Genomic DNA, 21,727 nt, shown 5'->3' with positions numbered 1-21,727 from the left:
GCTCCTCCATACACTCACCACCCCTCAACCAATAACCAACAATGGTGCTGCCATGTGCGCAGGCTCCTCCGTACACTCACCACCCCTCAACCAATAACAAACAATGGTACTGCCATGTGCGCAGGCTCCTCCGTACACTCACCATTCCTCAACCAATAAAAATCAATGGTGCTGCCATGTGCGCAGGCTCCTCCGTACACTCACCACCCCTCAGCCAATAACAAACAATGGTACTGCCATGTGCGCAGGCTCCTCCGTACACTCACCACCCCTCAACCAATAACAAACAGTGGTGCTGCCATGTGCGCAGGCTCCTCCGTACATTCACCACCCCTCAACCAATAACAAACAATGGTGCTGCCATGTGCGCAGGCTCCTCCATACACTCACCACCCCTCAACCAATAGCAAACAATGGTACTGCCATGTGCGCAGGCTCCTCCATACACTCACCACCCCTCAACCAATAACAAACAGTGGTGCTGCCATGTGCGCAGGCTCCTCCATACACTCACCACCCCTCAACCAATAACAAACAATGGTGCTGCCATGTGCGCAGGCTCCTCCATACACTCACCACCCCTCAACCAATAACAAACAATGGTGCTGCCATGTGCGCAGGCTCCTCCATACACTCACCACCCCTCAACCAATAACAAACAATGGTGCTGTCATGTGCGCAGGCTCCTCCGTACACTCACCACCCCTCAACCAATAACAAACAATGGTGCTGCCATGTGCGCAGGCTCCTCCATACACTCACCACCCCTCAACCAATAACAAACAATGGTGCTGCCATGTGCGCAGGCTCCTCCGTACACTCACCACCCCTCAACCAATAACAATCAATGGTGCTGCCATGTGCGCAGGCTCCTCTGTACACTCACCACCCCTCAACCAATAACAAACAATGGTGCTGCCATGTGTGCAGGCTCCTCCGTACACTCACCACCCCTCAACCAATAACAAACAATGGTGCAGCCATGTGCGCAGGCTCCTCCGTACACTCACCACCCCTCAACCAATAACAATCAATGGTGCTGCCATGTGCGCAGGCTCCTCCGTACACTCACCATTCCTCAACCAATAACAAACAATGGTGCTGCCATGTGCGCAGGCTCCTCCATACACTCACCACCCCTCAACCAATAACAAACAATGGTGCTGCCATGTGCGCAGGCTCCTCCATACACTCACCACCCCTCAACCAATAACAAATAATGATACTGCCATGTGCGCAGGCTCCTCCGTACACTCACCACCCCTCAACCAATAACAAACAATGGTGCTGCCATGTGCGCAGGCTCCTCTGTACACTCACCACCCCTCAACCAATAACAAACAATGGTGCTGCCATGTGCGCAGGCTCCTCCATACACTCACCACCCCTCAGCCAATAACAAACAATGGTGCTGCCATGTGCGCAGGCTCCTCCATACACTCACCACCCCTCAGCCAATAAAAACAATGGTGCTGCCATGTGCGCAGGCTCCTCCGTACACTCACCACCCCTCAGCCAATAACAAACAATGGTGCTGCCATGTGCGCAGGCTCCTCCGTACACTCACCACCCCTCAACCAATAACAAACAATGGTGCTGCCATGTGCGCAGGCTCCTCCGTACACTCACCACCCCTCAACCAATAACAAACAATGGTGCTGCCGTGTGCGCAGGCTCCTCCGTACACTCACCACCCCTCAACCAATAACAAACAATGGTGCTGCCATGTGCGCAGGCTCCTCCGTACACTCACCACCCCTCAACCAATAACAAACAGTGGTGCTGCCATGTGCGCAGGCTCCTCCGTACATTCACCACCCCTCAACCAATAACAAACAATGGTGCTGCCATGTGCGCAGGCTCCTCCATACACTCACCACCCCTCAACCAATAGCAAACAATGGTACTGCCATGTGCGCAGGCTCCTCCATACACTCACCACCCCTCAACCAATAACAAACAGTGGTGCTGCCATGTGCGCAGGCTCCTCCATACACTCACCACCCCTCAACCAATAACAAACAATGGTGCTGCCATGTGCGCAGGCTCCTCCATACACTCACCACCCCTCAACCAATAACAAACAATGGTGCTGCCATGTGCGCAGGCTCCTCCATACACTCACCACCCCTCAACCAATAACAAACAATGGTGCTGTCATGTGCGCAGGCTCCTCCGTACACTCACCACCCCTCAACCAATAACAAACAATGGTGCTGCCATGTGCGCAGGCTCCTCCATACACTCACCACCCCTCAACCAATAACAAACAATGGTGCTGCCATGTGCGCAGGCTCCTCCGTACACTCACCACCCCTCAACCAATAACAATCAATGGTGCTGCCATGTGCGCAGGCTCCTCTGTACACTCACCACCCCTCAACCAATAACAAACAATGGTGCTGCCATGTGTGCAGGCTCCTCCGTACACTCACCACCCCTCAACCAATAACAAACAATGGTGCAGCCATGTGCGCAGGCTCCTCCGTACACTCACCACCCCTCAACCAATAACAATCAATGGTGCTGCCATGTGCGCAGGCTCCTCCGTACACTCACCATTCCTCAACCAATAACAAACAATGGTGCTGCCATGTGCGCAGGCTCCTCCATACACTCACCACCCCTCAACCAATAACAAACAATGGTGCTGCCATGTGCGCAGGCTCCTCCATACACTCACCACCCCTCAACCAATAACAAATAATGATACTGCCATGTGCGCAGGCTCCTCCGTACACTCACCACCCCTCAACCAATAACAAACAATGGTGCTGCCATGTGCGCAGGCTCCTCTGTACACTCACCACCCCTCAACCAATAACAAACAATGGTGCTGCCATGTGCGCAGGCTCCTCCATACACTCACCACCCCTCAGCCAATAACAAACAATGGTGCTGCCATGTGCGCAGGCTCCTCCATACACTCACCACCCCTCAGCCAATAAAAACAATGGTGCTGCCATGTGCGCAGGCTCCTCCGTACACTCACCACCCCTCAGCCAATAACAAACAATGGTGCTGCCATGTGCGCAGGCTCCTCCGTACACTCACCACCCCTCAACCAATAACAAACAATGGTGCTGCCATGTGCGCAGGCTCCTCCGTACACTCACCACCCCTCAACCAATAACAAACAATGGTGCTGCCGTGTGCGCAGGCTCCTCCGTACACTCACCACCCCTCAACCAATAACAAACAATGGTGCTGCGATGTGCGCAGGCTCCTCCGTACACTCACCACCCCTCAACCAATAACAAACAATGGTGCTGCCATGTGCGCAGGCTCCTCCGTACACTCACCACCCCTCAACCAATAACAAACAATGGTGCTGCCATGTGCGCAGGCTCCTCCATACACTCACCACCCCTCAACCAATAGCAAACAATGGTGCTGCCATGTGTGCAGGCTCCTCCGTACACTCACCACCCCTCAGCCAATAACAAACAATGGTGCTGCCATGTGCGCAGGCTCCTCCGTACACTCACCACCCCTCAACCAATAACAAATAATGGTGCTGCCATGTGCGCAGGCTCCTCCGTACACTCACCACCCCTCAACCAATAACAAATAATGGTGCTGCCATGTGCGCAGGCTCCTCCGTACACTCACCACCCCTCAACCAATAACAAATAATGGTGCTGCCATGTGCGCAGGCTCCTCCGTACACTCACCACCCCTCAACCAATAACAAATAATGGTACTGCCATGTGCGCAGGCTCCTCCGTAAATTCACCACCCCTCAACCAATAACAAACAATGGTACTGCCATGTGCGCAGGCTCCTCCATACACTCACCACCCCTCAACCAATAACAAACAATGGTGCAGCCATGTGCGCAGGCTCCTCCGTACACTCACCATTCCTCAACCAATAACAAATAATGGTGCTGCCATGTGCGCAGGCTCCTCCGTACACCCACCACCCCTCAACCAATAACAAACAATGGTGCTGCCATGTGCGCAGGCTCCTCCGTACACTCACCACCCCTCAACCAATAACAAAATAATGGTACTGCCATGTGCGCAGGCTCCTCCGTACAATCACCATTCCTCAACCAATAACAAACAATGGTGCTGCCATGTGCGCAGGCTCCTCCGTACACTCACCACCCCTCAACCAATAACAAAATAATGGTACTGCCATGTGGGCATGCTCCTCCGTACACTCACCACCCCTCAGCCAATAACAAACAATGGTGCTGCCATGTGCGCAGGCTCCTCTGTACACTCACCACCCCTCAACCAATAACAAACAATGGTGCTGCCATGTGCGCAGGCTCCTCCATACACTCACCACCCCTCAGCCAATAACAAACAATGGTGCTGCCATGTGCGCAGGCTCCTCCATACACTCACCACCCCTCAGCCAATAAAAACAATGGTGCTGCCATGTGCGCAGGCTCCTCCGTACACTCACCACCCCTCAGCCAATAACAAACAATGGTGCTGCCATGTGCGCAGGCTCCTCCGTACACTCACCACCCCTCAACCAATAACAAACAATGGTGCTGCCATGTGCGCAGGCTCCTCCGTACACTCACCACCCCTCAACCAATAACAAACAATGGTGCTGCCGTGTGCGCAGGCTCCTCCGTACACTCACCACCCCTCAACCAATAACAAACAATGGTGCTGCCATGTGCGCAGGCTCCTCCGTACACTCACCACCCCTCAACCAATAACAAACAGTGGTGCTGCCATGTGCGCAGGCTCCTCCGTACATTCACCACCCCTCAACCAATAACAAACAATGGTGCTGCCATGTGCGCAGGCTCCTCCATACACTCACCACCCCTCAACCAATAGCAAACAATGGTACTGCCATGTGCGCAGGCTCCTCCATACACTCACCACCCCTCAACCAATAACAAACAGTGGTGCTGCCATGTGCGCAGGCTCCTCCATACACTCACCACCCCTCAACCAATAACAAACAATGGTGCTGCCATGTGCGCAGGCTCCTCCATACACTCACCACCCCTCAACCAATAACAAACAATGGTGCTGCCATGTGCGCAGGCTCCTCCATACACTCACCACCCCTCAACCAATAACAAACAATGGTGCTGTCATGTGCGCAGGCTCCTCCGTACACTCACCACCCCTCAACCAATAACAAACAATGGTGCTGCCATGTGCGCAGGCTCCTCCATACACTCACCACCCCTCAACCAATAACAAACAATGGTGCTGCCATGTGCGCAGGCTCCTCCGTACACTCACCACCCCTCAACCAATAACAATCAATGGTGCTGCCATGTGCGCAGGCTCCTCTGTACACTCACCACCCCTCAACCAATAACAAACAATGGTGCTGCCATGTGTGCAGGCTCCTCCGTACACTCACCACCCCTCAACCAATAACAAACAATGGTGCAGCCATGTGCGCAGGCTCCTCCGTACACTCACCACCCCTCAACCAATAACAATCAATGGTGCTGCCATGTGCGCAGGCTCCTCCGTACACTCACCATTCCTCAACCAATAACAAACAATGGTGCTGCCATGTGCGCAGGCTCCTCCATACACTCACCACCCCTCAACCAATAACAAACAATGGTGCTGCCATGTGCGCAGGCTCCTCCATACACTCACCACCCCTCAACCAATAACAAATAATGATACTGCCATGTGCGCAGGCTCCTCCGTACACTCACCACCCCTCAACCAATAACAAACAATGGTGCTGCCATGTGCGCAGGCTCCTCCATACACTCACCACCCCTCAGCCAATAACAAACAATGGTGCTGCCATGTGCGCAGGCTCCTCCATACACTCACCACCCCTCAGCCAATAAAAACAATGGTGCTGCCATGTGCGCAGGCTCCTCCGTACACTCACCACCCCTCAGCCAATAACAAACAATGGTGCTGCCATGTGCGCAGGCTCCTCCGTACACTCACCACCCCTCAACCAATAACAAACAATGGTGCTGCCATGTGCGCAGGCTCCTCCGTACACTCACCACCCCTCAACCAATAACAAACAATGGTGCTGCCGTGTGCGCAGGCTCCTCCGTACACTCACCACCCCTCAACCAATAACAAACAATGGTGCTGCGATGTGCGCAGGCTCCTCCATACACTCACCACCCCTCAACCAATAACAAACAATGGTGCTGCCATGTGCGCAGGCTCCTCCGTACACTCACCACCCCTCAACCAATAACAAACAATGGTGCTGCCATGTGCGCAGGCTCCTCCATACACTCACCACCCCTCAACCAATAGCAAACAATGGTGCTGCCATGTGTGCAGGCTCCTCCGTACACTCACCACCCCTCAGCCAATAACAAACAATGGTGCTGCCATGTGCGCAGGCTCCTCCGTACACTCACCACCCCTCAACCAATAACAAATAATGGTGCTGCCATGTGCGCAGGCTCCTCCGTACACTCACCACCCCTCAACCAATAACAAATAATGGTGCTGCCATGTGCGCAGGCTCCTCCGTACACTCACCACCCCTCAACCAATAACAAATAATGGTGCTGCCATGTGCGCAGGCTCCTCCGTACACTCACCACCCCTCAACCAATAACAAATAATGGTACTGCCATGTGCGCAGGCTCCTCCGTAAATTCACCACCCCTCAACCAATAACAAACAATGGTACTGCCATGTGCGCAGGCTCCTCCATACACTCACCACCCCTCAACCAATAACAAACAATGGTGCAGCCATGTGCGCAGGCTCCTCCGTACACTCACCATTCCTCAACCAATAACAAATAATGGTGCTGCCATGTGCGCAGGCTCCTCCGTACACCCACCACCCCTCAACCAATAACAAACAATGGTGCTGCCATGTGCGCAGGCTCCTCCGTACACTCACCACCCCTCAACCAATAACAAAATAATGGTACTGCCATGTGCGCAGGCTCCTCCGTACACTCACCATTCCTCAACCAATAACAAACAATGGTGCTGCCATGTGCGCAGGCTCCTCCGTACACTCACCACCCCTCAACCAATAACAAAATAATGGTACTGCCATGTGGGCATGCTCCTCCGTACACTCACCACCCCTCAGCCAATAACAAACAATGGTGCTGCCATGTGCGCAGGCTCCTCCATACACTCACCACCCCTCAACCAATAACAAACAATGGTGCTGCCATGTGCGCAGGCTCCTCCATACACTCACCACCCCTCAACCAATAACAAACAATGGTGCTGCCATGTGCGCAGGCTCCTCCATACACTCACCACCCCTCAACCAATAACAAATAATGATACTGCCATGTGCGCAGGCTCCTCCGTACACTCACCACCCCTCAACCAATAACAATCAATGGTGCTGTTATGTGCGCAGGCTCCTCAGTACACTCTTCACCCCTCAACCAATAACAAACAATGGTGCTGCCATGTGCGCAGGCTCCTCCATACACTCACCACCCCTCAGCCAATAACAAACAATGGTGCTGCCATGTGCGCAGGCTCCTCCGTACACTCACCACCCCTCAACCAATAACAAACAATGGTGCTGTCATGTGCGCAGGCTCCTCCGTACACTCACCACCCCTCAGCCAATAACAAACAATGGTGCTGCCATGTGCGCAGGCTCCTCCGTACACTCACCACCCCTCAACCAATAACAAACAATGGTGCTGCCATGTGCGCAGGCTCCTCCGTACACTCACCACCCCTCAACCAATAACAAACAATGGTGCTGCCATGTGCGCAGGCTCCTCCGTACACTCACCACCCCTCAACCAATAACAAACAATGGTACTGCCATGTGCGCAGGCTCCTCCATACACTCATCACCCCTCAGCCAATAACAAACAATGGTGCTGCCATGTGCGCAGGCTCCTCCGTACACTCACCACCCCTCAGCCAATAACAAACAATGGTGCTGCCATGTGCGCACTCTCCTCCGTACACTCACCACCCCTCAACCAATAGCAAACAATGGTACTGCCATGTGCGCAGGCTCCTCCGTACACTCACCACCCCTCAACCAATAACAAACAATGGTGCTGCCATGTGCGCAGGCTCCTCCGTACACTCACCACCCCTCAACCAATAACAAACAATGGTGCTGCCATGTGCGCAGGCTCCTCCATACACTCACCACCCCTCAACCAATAACAATCAATGGTGCTGTTATGTGCGCAGGCTCCTCCGTACACTCACCACCCCTCAACCAATAACAAACAATGGTGCTGCCAAGTGCGCAGGCTCCTCCATACACTCACCACCCCTCAACCAATAACAAACAGTGGTGCTGCCATGTGCGCAGGCTCCTCCATACACTCACCATTCCTCAACCAATAACAAATAATGGTACTGCCATGTGCGCAGGCTCCTTCGTACACTCACCACCCCTCAACCAATAACAAATAATGGTACTGCCATGTGCGCAGGCTCCTCCGTACACTCACCACCCCTCAACCAATAACAAATAATGGTACTGCCATGTGCGCAGGCTCCTCCGTACACTCACTACTCCTCAACCAATAACAAATAATGGTGCTGCCATGTGCGCAGGCTCCTCCATACACTCACCACCCCTCAACCAATAACAAACAATGGTGCTGCCATGTGCGCAGGCTCCTCCATACACTCACCACCCCTCAACCAATAACAAACAATGGTACTGCCATGTGCGCAGGCTCCTCCATACACTCACCACCCCTCAGCCAATAACAAACAATGGTGCTGCCATGTGTGCAGGCTCCTCCATACACTCACCATTCCTCAACCAATAACAAACAATGGTGCTGCCATGTGCGCAGGCTCCTCCGTACACTCACCACCCCTCAACCAATAACAAACAATGGTGCTGTCATGTGCGCAGGCTCCTCCATACACTCACCACCCCTCAACCAATAACAATCAATGGTGCTGCCATGTGCGCAGGCTCCTCCGTACACTCACCACCCCTCAACCAATAACAAACAATGGTACTGCCATGTGCGCAGGCTCCTCCGTACACTCACCACCCCTCAACCAATAACAAATAATGGCGCTGCCATGTGCGCAGGCTCCTCCGTACACTCACCACCCCTCAACCAATAACAAATAATGGTACTGCCATGTGCGCAGGCTCCTCCGTACACTCACCACCCCTCAACCAATAACAAACAATGGTGCTGCCATGTGCGCAGGCTCCTCCATACACTCACCACCCCTCAACCAATAACAAACAATGGTGCTGCCATGTGCGCAGGCTCCTCCATACACTCACCATTCCTCAACCAATAACAAACAATGGTGCTGCCATGTGCGCAGGCTCCTCCATACACTCACCACCCCTCAGCCAATAAAAATCAAAATTCAAATTTCATGTAAATTATATGCAGCTTGAAACTGGACCAATTGGAATAATTTCCTGTCAATTTTTATTTAGGCTGCATAATAAGAACATGAAATTTGAATGCATCCTATTGGCCATCAGTAGTAATACACAGGGACCCTTAGCTGAGTTGAGCACACTCGCACCTGCAGTGCTCAAAGGGCTGTTGGATCGTGGCTACTGGACAAGCGTTTGGTACACCTAGACATGCTGCTGTCACCTCATCCCACTGTTTGTGGTTTGATAGAGTGACATTAAAGGCTACTTGAGGTGACATGAGACAGACATGTGCATGTAGTGCCAAGCACACTAATAACTATGCTGTGTTCCTTTTTTTTTTCCTTTCTCTACCTGAAAGGTTTAAAAGTCAGGCATGTAAGTTGCAGTTCCTGTCTGAGTCAGGACTGGGTCAGACTACAGTGTAATTCCCAGTGATAAGGAATTACAGTTATAAAACACTTTCCTAGCAGAAAATGGCTCTGGATCCAAATGAGGCTTCCACCATCCTCTTCACCCTCCGGGATCCAGTAATGGCAGCCTCTGAACACCGATGAGGTAAATATTGGCATCTTGCGACCCTGCTTGAAATAGAGAAGCCCGATCAGGTCCGCCGTACTGCGCAGGTGACTTGGCGCCTGCAAAGCAGAGCGACACCAATTGGGTTGGGCTATTTCTGCCGGAGCCCATCGGAAAGCCGAGAGTACGCCTGTGCTGTACAACGGAAGGTAAATAAAGGTAAGGATTACCGGGTGGGGGGAGTTACATTCTTTTTTAAAGGACAATTGTAGTGCGAAGAATATGGAGGCTGCCATATTTATTACCTTTGAAGCAATACTAGTTGCATGGCTATCCTGCTGATCCTCTGCCTCTAATGTTGGGTACACACGAAGCGATTTCCCGCTCAATCTGCGAGATCGATTATTTCCGACATGTTAGATCGGGTTTCGATCGATACAGCCGTCGATTTTGCATACTTAACATGCAAAATCGACAGCAGTATCGATCGAAACCCGATCGAACATGTCGGAAATAATCGATCGATCCTGCGATCGAGCGGGAAATCGCACCGTGTGTACCCAGCATAATACTTTTAGCCATAACAGATCAGCTGTTTCTAACATTGTTGTCACATCTGACAAGATTAGCTGCATGCTTGTTTCTGGTGTTATTCAGACACTTCTACAGCCAAATACATTAGCAGGGCTGCCAGGCAACTGGTATTGTTTAAAAAGGAAATAAATATGGCAGCCTCCATATTCTTCTCACTAGTTGTCCTTTAAAGTGAACCTGACATGACCCTCCTGGCTCCCGTCCCCTGCAGTACGGCCCGGTAGCCGGAACGAGTCGCGCTTCGTCACGCATGTGCGGCCTGGTGAAACACTGGGATATCTAAGCCAGGCCACACATGCGCAATGAAGCGGACTGAGCGGCCTCAAGGAAGCCCCAGGTAATTATGGTACCCCAGAGATGTCTTTCATCCCAGGTACCCTGCTCACACTGTAATATAAAACCTGTGCGTCGTTCACAGTGCAGCAAGTCCGGTGCAAACTAACAACATACAGCATCCCAATGCACTGCATTACCGCACTGTATGCAATGCAACGTGCGTATAACGTGCCATGCGACTTTTCCACATCGTGCCTGCTTTTACAGGGAACGCAACACAACGTCCACTGTGAACCTGGCCTAAAGGTAGCCATACATATAGCGATGAGGGGCAAATTCGACCAAGAGACAAATCTCTCTCTCATCGAATCTGATAAGAGAGAGATCTGTCAGCTGTCCATACCCCACATGCAGATTACCAATCAATTTCAGCATGAAATCGATCCGGAATCGGCCCTGTGCGCTGCCTCGCCGCTGTGCCCCCCTAATGCCCACCATGCCAAAGTGTATACCGGAATCGGCCCTGTGCGCTGCCTCGCCGCTGTGCCCCCCATGCCAAAGTGTATACATTACCTGTCTGCGATCTCCGCTTGTCCCCTGCTGCTCCAGACGCACTCCTTCCTCCATACATGCGCGCCCCCACGTGGTTTCCTAGTAAGGGCGCGCGTGTGACGTTACCAGGAAACCACATGGGGTGTATGTGTATGCCGAAGAGAAGAGTGCGTCCGGAGCAGTGGGGGACAAGCAGAGGCCGCGGACATGTAATGTATACACTTTGGCATGGTGGGCATTAGGGGGGCACAGCGGCAAGGTGGTGGATGGTTTTGTCGATCGTCGGGAAATTGCACACCGTTCCCGCCGCGCACCCCGACCAACTTTGGCCCGACATCTTGCAGCATGCGCTATCGACAATGTGACCAATTGTCGTCCTGAAATTGTCACTTTTTTCGGTCAGGCATGCACTTGGCGGCACCGACTTTTATCCAATTCCATTATAATAATCGAATTGGATGGTCGATCGGCCGGAAAGTCGCCTGATGTACGGCCACCTTAACCGTAATATATCAACTTCTAAACCACAAGATTTGTTATACATAATTAATTGCTATGTCTCTTGTGAAGCACTCCTCTTTGCTGTGCAGATGACGTGCCAGGCCACGGTCCAGCAGCACTCGGGACCAATCAATGTGAGTAGCAATAGTAGATGAGGCCGGCACCGTCCATAAATCTCAATGCTCTTTTATTAGGATGACATAACAGTATAAAGCTGCTTTATACTGTTATGTCATCCTAATAAAAGAGCATTGAGATTTATGGACGGTGCCGGCCTCATCTACTATTGTTATACATAATTAATGAAATCAAGCCCAAGTACCCATCAGACCTACTCCCTGGGGTATGAGTGGCACATGCTGAGGAAACCAGGGGGTCTATCCCAATTAGCTTAAATAGCCCATCAATTATACAGTCTTGATTGTACAAGTTTACCAGATCTAATGTAAAGCCCAATCTACACGATACGATTCTATTTACGATTCAATTACGATTCTATTTACGATTTGATTAAATCCGACATGTCCGATCCTGATTCGATTCGATTAAATTCGATTTGCCATTGCAAAACAATAGCAAATCGGATTGAATCGAATCGAATCAGGATCGGACATGTTGGATTTAATCGAATCGTAAATAGAATCGTAATTGAATCGTAAATAGAATTGTATCGTGTAGATGGGGCTTTAGAAACACACGATGCAACTTCCAGTCTGATCGGCGGGGAATCAGATGATTATTTCCAACCTGCCTGATCTGTTTCTGATCAATAAAGGGATCGATTTTGCAAAATTGAAAAATCGATCCATTTATCGATCACAAGCAGTTTGGACACATACAGACTATACAACTTCCCTTCAGATTACCTGTTGACCGAACGGGAAATTGCATCATGTGTTCCCAGCATTAAGGTAGCCATACATCAGGCGACTTGGCGGCCGATCGAAAATTATTATAATCGAATCAGATAAAAATCTGTGTCGCCAACAACATGCCCGACTGACAATGCAACCAATTTCGGGCCGAAATTGGTCTATTAGTCAATCGCACATACTGCAAGATGTAGGGCCGACTTGTTAAGGTGCATGGCGGTAACTGAGTGTTATATCAGGACAAGCGACGAAACCCTGAATTGATCAGGAATCGGCCTTGTGACGCCACATCTAGCTGCCTCGACTCTGTACCCCCAATGTTAAATGCCCCCCCCCCTTCAAGTGATCAAATCTGCTTGTAAAAATCAATGCGTGTATGGCCTGCCCTACTGTAACATCAGTGAAATAGCGTTTGATTTGTTGACATACACTGCTATACTTTATTGTTTGCCTTATCAATGATGCCCATCTGTATGTGTTCACCTTCACCATCCCCCCCATAAGAAGTACTCTGACAAAGAGATTAAATGTATAAAAGTCATATAGTTTACTTTTTTCTTGCCGTATAGCAATATTCTGTACATTTTTTGCAAAAAAAACAAACAATAAACCAAATAACACATAAAAAAAACTGTACATGCATAGTTACTGAACAGATACTTTTTTTATCTCTCCAAAAGGAGACAACCGTATAACCTCTATAACCGTTTTTGCAGCCAGTATTATGGCTTAACGTTGGAACATATCCAACCTGTTATATAAATATATAACTTATTTTTATGCTTTCTTATGTTACATAGTTGCTGTACATAATGGTGGTATATATATTTATATATATATTTATCGAAATATATATAAAAAAAAACAGTGCAAAAAAAAAAAAAAAAAAAAAAGGAACAAAAAAACAGGATTACACAAACAAAATGCTACATATAACGTTTGTACATGTCTATTGGTTTGCATAAGCGAGGGGCTGGCTGGCGAACCGTTGAGCTTAATAACCAAATTACTGAAAAAACAAAAACCCCTCCCCCCAGTGCTGTGCGTTTAACCATGTCAGCCAATCAGAAATGAGCTGTGGCCTTGTATAAACTGGCTGATAAAGCTGATTTCTGATTGGCTGCTAGAAATCTGGGCACATAGCCACTTACTTTTGTTAACTAAATGGTAGCCATACACGGAAAGATTTTCTATAGATGTGGCAAACAATATTTTTCCGATCTCTAATCGGTCGTGAAATATTGTCTGGTTTACTGTTTGTACCACCTAAAGTCAATCAGATTTTAGCAGAACCCGCTAAACTTTGTTTCGCTTGCCATCCAACCCAAGTACAAACAGCAATTACTAAACAATATTCTTTCCAATTCGATCAGATTAGTGGAATTGATCCGTTTTTTGATCAATCCCATTAATATGATCGAATTGGTTTTTTGTTCGTGAAGTGGCCATGACTGATCAATCTTGATGGTGATCGGAAACAATCGATCGTCTGTGGCACTGTATAGTTAAAGCCCACCTTAACAGATATTCGTTCAATTTTCGAGCCTTTGATTTTGATCTAATCGTGTATGGGTACTTTTAGTCATCAATGAGGTGTATGCAATGAACTGCGTTAAACAGAATTACGTGCGTTAAGTTTAACCACACAGTGAGCAGAGCAGAATGCAATACATTACATGCGATGCATTACACTCTACTCGTTGCGCGGTAAGACTTTACATGCGTAATTCTACTTAACACAGATTACTGCATACACCCCTTACGCCTGTTACACACGATCAGATATTCTGGCAGATTTACAGCCAGACTGAATATTTCCAACATGTCCGATCTGATTTACGATCAATTTTTCCATAGAAGTGAACGGAAAAATCAATCGGAAATCAGATCGGACGTGTGAGAAATAATCGATCTGGCAGTAAATCTGCCAGAAAATCTCATTGTGTGTACCAGGCATTGTGCTTCTAGACTTCAACTCAAACATCCCGGAGATTCAGTAAAGAATTAACTAAACAAAAGCCTCTCATTGCCAACCAGCCCCTCAGGTTACAGTTTCCTATAGGTGGTAGTTACATTCACAGCAATAACAAAAGGCAGGTGCGAACCACCTTACCAGTCAGTATAAGCTGTCAATTAGTGTAAAAGGAGAACAAAAAAACAACAGAAACCAAGAATAGACATCCAAATATTGAGTGCGGGTAAAATTAGAGTGCGTGCAACAAAAAGGGAGTTCTGGGAACCACCGGCTGTATCTGGTAATAGTCCACCACATCCCCCGATCGGGAGGACGGCCATCTCTACAAGTAAAACATCATTGCCGTTCCCATAAAAAAAAAAAAAAACTGCAGTCCAGCAAATATTAGAGTCCTGTATTGCAGTCTGGCCTTCCCTTGGCTCCTGGGTGAGGGATGTGATTTCACTTTTCTCTGGTCTATTATCACACAAACCTGAAATAGGGAAGAAATGGAAGAGTTAGAAGGAATCCTGCTGTACAGAGAGACAATCAGCAGCTTTCTGCAAAATGGAGAGAACTAGCTGAGCTCTGCCTGTCTCCTCCCCTTCTGCTCTACCATTAGCAGACCCTGCCCTTGTTTATCTTGAGAACAGTCTCTCTCTCTCTCCAGCTCTGCCTCCCCTCCCCCACCTTCTTCCCTTCTTGTAACCCCCTTTCCCGCCAGTACAGCTTGTTTTGCAACTTTTTTTTTTTTCTTTAAAAGAACTTTCCAAGGAGGAGCTTAGCAGATTGAGTAACAACTAGAAAAAAAAGAGCAAACTCCCACTTTCTACAACCAAAACAAGCTCACCAAGACAACTAGTGCAAATTGCTGCTCACGTAACTCGTCACCCCAACCCACAAAGCAAGGCTGTCCTTAGGTCACAACAGTCACTGACGTGATATTTACATACATGGCAGAGCGTGATCGGGGATTTAACAACGCGGGTGCTGATCTAGTCGACAGAGAAGAGCAGCAAAGCTGTGATCGCTATAAAGGTGGCAATACACATTGATTTTTATTGTCGATTTAAAGCAGATTCAATTAAATCTGTTAGAGATCGATGCCCCTACATGCCAACTCAATCAATCATTTGATAATTTTTTTGCCTGAAAGCGATCAAATAGGTCAATTGTACCGCACGGAATATATAAGTTTGATCGGTGGCGGAACGAGAGCCCGCAGCGTTGCACTGCATCGAATAACGCAACCCTGCGGTGCAATAGATTTTTTTATAGATTTCACGCTGAAATATATTAAAAATCTGTGCAGTGTGAGAAAGGATTCGATCAGAAACCCCTTTCTGATCAGATTATTATCTGAGAGGGATCTATCTTTTTTCCGCTGTATGGCCAGCATCCTTATACAAGCTAAACACAATAGCAACCTAAAGCCCCATCTACACGATACCATTCTTTGTGCGATTCGATTACGATTCTATTTACGATCTGATTAAATCCGACATGTCCAATCGGGATTCGATTCAATTCGATTTGCCATTGTTTTGCAATGGCAAATCGAATTGAATCCCGATCGGACATGTCGGATTTAATCGGATCGTAAATAGAATCGTAATCGGATCGCACAAAGAATCGTATCGTGTAGATTGGGCTTAACTGATCGATCACTCTGCTGTCAAAAATTGATTAGCCAGAATTGATTGATGCTGCCACTGGGTTCATTATAATCAAGAATAGATTGAGTAGGCAATCCCCTATCAACCCTCCCCCACCTTCAAAACAGCTTTATCAACATTCCCAGTACCCTTATGATCGATACGTTGTTAGAAAGCAGGTTGGTGGATCAGGTACAATGAAGCAACAAATCTGGGAACTGGAAAAATCCATATGTGCATTGCCAGCCTCTCCAGTGCCCAGAGGGGCATTAAATACAAAATCTCTTCTATGTATATGATTGGTTGGGTAACATTTCTACACTACACCTCTCTATTTGAACCCCCCCCCCCCCCCCCTCCTGGACTACACCCCAGATGATTCGAATATAAAGATCAATCACCAGCTACTTACCAGATTCATCGGATTTTTTTCCGGGGTGTCTGCTCCAAAGTGCAAAAACTGCTGACGACTTTGTTGGTGTCCAGTTTGGGATGCTGTGGTTGTAGCCTTTTCCTTTTAGGAAAGTAATCTGAAAAATAAAAAGAGGGTAGATGTGATTAGAACTAGAAGATGGAGAATTCTGAGTCACCAGACCTGACATCTAATTATTGGGTTGAAATAGGTCGAGGACACCACAATAAGAATTCGGAAGAAACTACCCATCTTCTTGAAGAGGTGTCATCAGCCAAGTTCAGAACTATTATTCCCAAATAGCTAGACAAGCCTGTCATGCCAAGCTAGCTGTCGGGCATGGATCCCGTTATATACTAGTGGGTGATCTTACCCGTTATGGCAGAGCGGGTCTCTCTTTTCCTGAGTTGAGTGGGGGTCCTGCTTGGCCCTTTAACTCCCTGGCACTTCCTGAGCGTTTTCTCTGCGTTTTCCTTTGCGCATTTGGGATTTTCTCGCGTGCCAACTGGTTCTGCCGGGGCTTCTTCCCTGACGTCGGGCGCTGCCAGGGTCGGCCTGCTGTTCAGTGGGCACTGCTGCTGCTGTGGTGGTGATGGCTGCCTAGGCATAACCGGGGCAGCGGTGACAGTGTTGAGCAGCCTGCTCTCCCTGTAGAAGCTTGGCATCTCCGTGCTCTCCAGAGGCTCCCAGCAGAAGATGCCCTTCAGAGGTGTGCCAGCTTCAAAATCGAAATTCCAACGCTGGCAGTCGGAGGCTTGGATCTCCTTCAGCTGCCTCTTGAGCTCCGACCGCAGCTCGTCGTGATCGATGGGGCCAAATAAGCTCCGACAGACGCCCCGACCCGGGGAGCCGAGTGCCATCCTGGGCAGCGCTGGCATGCTGTCCTCCTGCAGGGCGACGTTGAAAGCAGCCATAGCCTGCAGCGATGATAACGATGAGCTTGGCTGGGATCTCTGCGGGCTGACTGTCTGTCTCTCTGGATCTGGCTGGGCTGGGTTAGCGAAGCTTATATAGAAAGGCAGTCGAAGTGGAGCAGGAGAAAGAAAAAAATTGCAACAATAAGGAGGAGACCGAGAGAAAGGAGGAGGGGATTGAGGTTCGCTGGAGAAAAACAGCGTGACGTGCCGGGGAGGGGTACTTCTGGCAGCCAAAAGCTCCTCTCTGCACCTTTTAGGTTCTCCTAAAGCAGGAGGAGCCTCAGATCAGGTTAGAGAAAAAAAAAATCCGATCACCCCTCCTTCTTACTAGTCCCCCTCCCCAGTCACTAAACTCGGCCAGGAGGGTCTCGGCATCGCGACTGCATTTACAACGTTAGATTTTCGGAAGATAGTGGATTACTATATTATTATTATTTGTTGTAGTAATATAGGGTTATACCGTCCATCATGCTATCCATACTGTGTATTCGACGTAGCCATATAGATAGATGCCTCTCAGATCATAATTTGATCAGAGATGGATCTATTTGATCAAATTGTTCCATGCACTGCCAAACATTTTTTAATAAATTTTAACATGAAAACTATTAAGGTGTCCATACATCTCTCGACTTGGCGGCGGCTCGACCATCCGATCCAATAATTATTATCAAAAAGGATGAAAATTGGTGCTGCCAAGAGCATCCCTAATTGACGTTGCAACCAATTTCTGGCCGAAATTGGTTGCATGTATCAATTGGACATGCTGCAATATGTCAGGCTGTCGTGGTTGATCGGGTGTGTGGCGGTAGCGGCAAGTGACATTGCAATGACACCCCTGGCGCCGTTCCCCTTAGTGTATAAATGTACCCACCATGTGTGCATTTGTCTTGGGAATCCTGCTCCTCAGCGCTATAAACGCCGCAGACGTATAGCACGTGGGGTTCATCTGTGACGTCACATACATGCCATATGGGCAGCACGGTGGCGTAGTGGTTAGCGCTCTCGCCTTGCAGCGCTGGGTCCCTGGTTCAAGTTCCAGCCAGGGCACCATCTGCAAGGAGTTTGTATGTTCTCCCCGTGTCTGTGTGGGTTTCCTCCGGGTACTCAGGTTTCCTCCCACATCCCAAAAACATACAGATAAGTTAATTGGCTCACTCCTAAATTGGCCCTAGACTACATTACTTACACTACATAATATACATACATAGACATATGATAATAGTAGGGAATAGATTTGAGCTCCTTTGAGGGACAGTTAGTGACAAGACAATATATATATATACTGTACAGCGCTGCGTAAGATGTCGGCGCTATATAAATACTAAAAATAATAATAATAATAATATGCTATATAATGGCGGCATGTATAGCTAATGGAGACACGGGTTTCCAAAGACGGATGGGCACCACACAGTGGGCAACATAGGACAGGTAATGTATAAATGCTCACAAGGGGGCACATTTATACACTAGGAGGGCAATGGCAAGGCGGCCAATTCCCGACAGATTACAGCATGAAATTGGCCGGTGTATGGGCAGGCGACAGATCTCTCTTTAATCAGATTCGATCAGAGAGAGATCTGTCTCTTGGTCGAATCTGCCCATCACTAGATGTATGGAAACCTTTAAAAATCTGTTTATTACAGTGCATCACTGTGGGCTGTCGATCTGCTGCCAATCCCTACCTGCCGCCGGCTGATCCATATCTTTCATCAGTACGATCAAAAAAATAGATCAATTTCTAGCAAATCTGATTAAATGATTGAATTGGCCGTATATCGATGGTAAAAATCAGCCAGTGTATGGCCAACTTCACAACATAGATTTTAGGGTGGATTATTTATTATTATTTGTAGCAGTATAGCATTATACCATAACTAGTGGACCTAAGCCCGTTTAAAAATGGGCTAGGTCTGTCACTGGGCATGCGCCCGCACATTTCCGCCGTGTGCGCCCGCACATTTCCGCCCGCCGCACCGGTCAGTTTTTAAAGGCATCAATTTTCTAATTCAGATGCTACATTCCTTTAGTGCATGGTCAATGTGATGCATCTGTCAATCCAGAAAAATTACCACAGATTCAAAGTTGCCGTCCTTCTTGCAGATTGTGCGGAACAGATCCGTTCAATCGCTAACGGTTTTTAGTGCCGGTGTGGCCCAGGCCTAAGTATATGGGCACCTTAAAGTAAGCCAGAGATCTGAAAAGAAGAAGATTTGATACTCACCCGCGGCTTCCTTCAGCAGCAAAAACTCGTCTGAGTCCCACTCCATCCTCCTGTGGTCTGCCGTTCAGCTGCGATCAGCCCCGGTAACTGGCTCAGTCGAGTCCAGTCTGGGTCTACTGCGCATGCACGGGAGGTCTGCACATGCACAGAAGTCCCAGACTGGACGCAACTGAGCCAGTTACCGGGGCTGATCGCGGCTGAACGCCAGACTGTGGGAGGATGGCGTAGGACTCAGATGGCTTTATGCTGCTGGAGGAAGCCGCGGGTGAGTATCAATTCTTCTTCTTTTCAGATCTCTGGTACACTTTAATGCTGGGCATACACGGCTCAATTTTGCCGCTCGATTCTCCTGCTCGGTCGTATCGCCACTCGATTCCGCAGTCAATTCTCTTATCTTCCGCTCATTTTGCTTATCTTTTTCCATTCACTTCAATCCAGAATTGATCGGCGAAACGATCGGGCAGGAGATCGGACTTGTCGGAAATTATCTATCGAGCCGTTTTAATATCTCAAAATCAAGCCGTGTATTCCCAGCATAAGGCCGAACGGTGGTTAAAAAGGCTGACAGTCTGAAGAACTACAACTATTCTAATTGCTAATCTTGCTTTTATAAACAACATAAGTGCCAACATCTTCTATGGCTTGAAAAGAAATATTGTGTACGCTGTGTTTTTATGCCTTTTAATAATGATTGAATGTGGAAAAAAAAAAGAGAATAAATATACACATAAGCAGACACACGTACACCTGTCTCTCTCTGCACAGAAGAGAATCATGCCCATTTTAGCTTATAGGCAAATGGTGGCCATACATGTTTAGATTGCCACCCAATGTGGCAAACAGGTCAATCCCTCTCTGATCAGAGGGGGATCAAATCCCTCCATGCACTGCACACAGATTTCCCATACATTTCACCATGAAATCTATTAAAAATCTGAAGGGCCGGTGCAGTGGCGTAGCTAAGGAGCTATGGGCCCCGGTGCGATTTTTATGTGCTATTGTCAGACTATAGTTGGCCCTGCTGCAGGGCACTTCCTGCTTGATCCCCTACCCTCTCCATAGAGCAGAATAGGCGGCTTGTTAGTAGCCCAAATACATTATAATCTAATTATGGTAAACTCTGCTATAGTATTAGTAAACATTCGGGTATAGTAAAATAAATGTCCAGGATTTGGCCAAGCCCCATTATAAGTATATGGGACACACCTGGTATAGTAAACCCTGATATCATAGAACTTCTGTTATGGTAAACCTGTTTTTTGGCTCCTGCGGTATTCTGTATCCGGCTATAGTGGAAAGTGGGCGGGTGCATGCGTCATACGTCAGTTGGAGACCCATGAGCTGTGGCTGGTGGGCAGGCTGGCAGCTACTTGTGGCCTGCTCATTATCTGTACACTACTCTGGGCCTGCGCGGATTACCTCAAAAGCGCCAGTGGGTGAGACCTATGCTTCCTGTGTAAGCTGCTGAATTATTACTGAGGGAACTGCCTGTCATCTGTGACTTGCTTGTGCATGACTGCAATGCTACAGTATCATCCAGGCTGCACAGAATTGTGGACAGAGGACCAAACTAAGTTCTGTACCTGCAATAACTGGTGCATGATTATTGCATGCAAATCCCTGCATATTGAGCACTGTGCATTTTGATCTAGCTTAAACATTGTCTGTGCTCGCTTGCTGAAGCATTGAAAAGAAAATAAATGACTCCCAATTATTCACTGAATTATGATACAGTAGTAGGTATTATGTGCTTGAGTATGACCATTTCTGATATAGTAAACTTCTGATATAGTAAAGTGACTTTGCCTTGTCCCTAATGCTGGGAACACACAATGCAATTTCCCGTCCAATAGACGGTAATTGGGCGATTATTTCTGACATGCCCGACCTGTTTCCGATTGAGAACGGTATTGTTTTGCAAAGTTATCAGAAAATGGATTCCTTTATCG

The 21,727-nt window shown here is 48.4% G+C and overlaps 1 protein-coding gene across 1 annotated transcript; it reads right to left on the bottom strand.

Annotated features, from left to right (window-relative positions):
• Positions 1 to 13,136: 13,136 nt before the first annotated feature.
• On the bottom strand, positions 13,137 to 17,754 carry LOC137521624 (cyclin-dependent kinase inhibitor 1B-like). The gene is made up of 3 exons (XM_068241121.1): positions 17,008 to 17,754; positions 16,635 to 16,752; positions 13,137 to 15,060 (listed from the first exon to the last, which is right to left on the bottom strand). The coding sequence occupies exons 1-2, from the start codon at positions 17,546 to 17,548 to the stop codon at positions 16,640 to 16,642; spliced, it is 654 nt and encodes a 217-aa protein (XP_068097222.1). The 5' UTR covers positions 17,549 to 17,754; the 3' UTR covers positions 13,137 to 15,060; positions 16,635 to 16,639.
• Positions 17,755 to 21,727: the final 3,973 nt, after the last annotated feature.

This window comes from Hyperolius riggenbachi, chromosome 6, assembly GCF_040937935.1.
Source record: "Hyperolius riggenbachi isolate aHypRig1 chromosome 6, aHypRig1.pri, whole genome shotgun sequence".
NCBI lineage: Eukaryota > Metazoa > Chordata > Amphibia > Anura > Hyperoliidae > Hyperolius > Hyperolius riggenbachi.
This window is presented reverse-complemented; position numbering and strand designations above follow the sequence as displayed.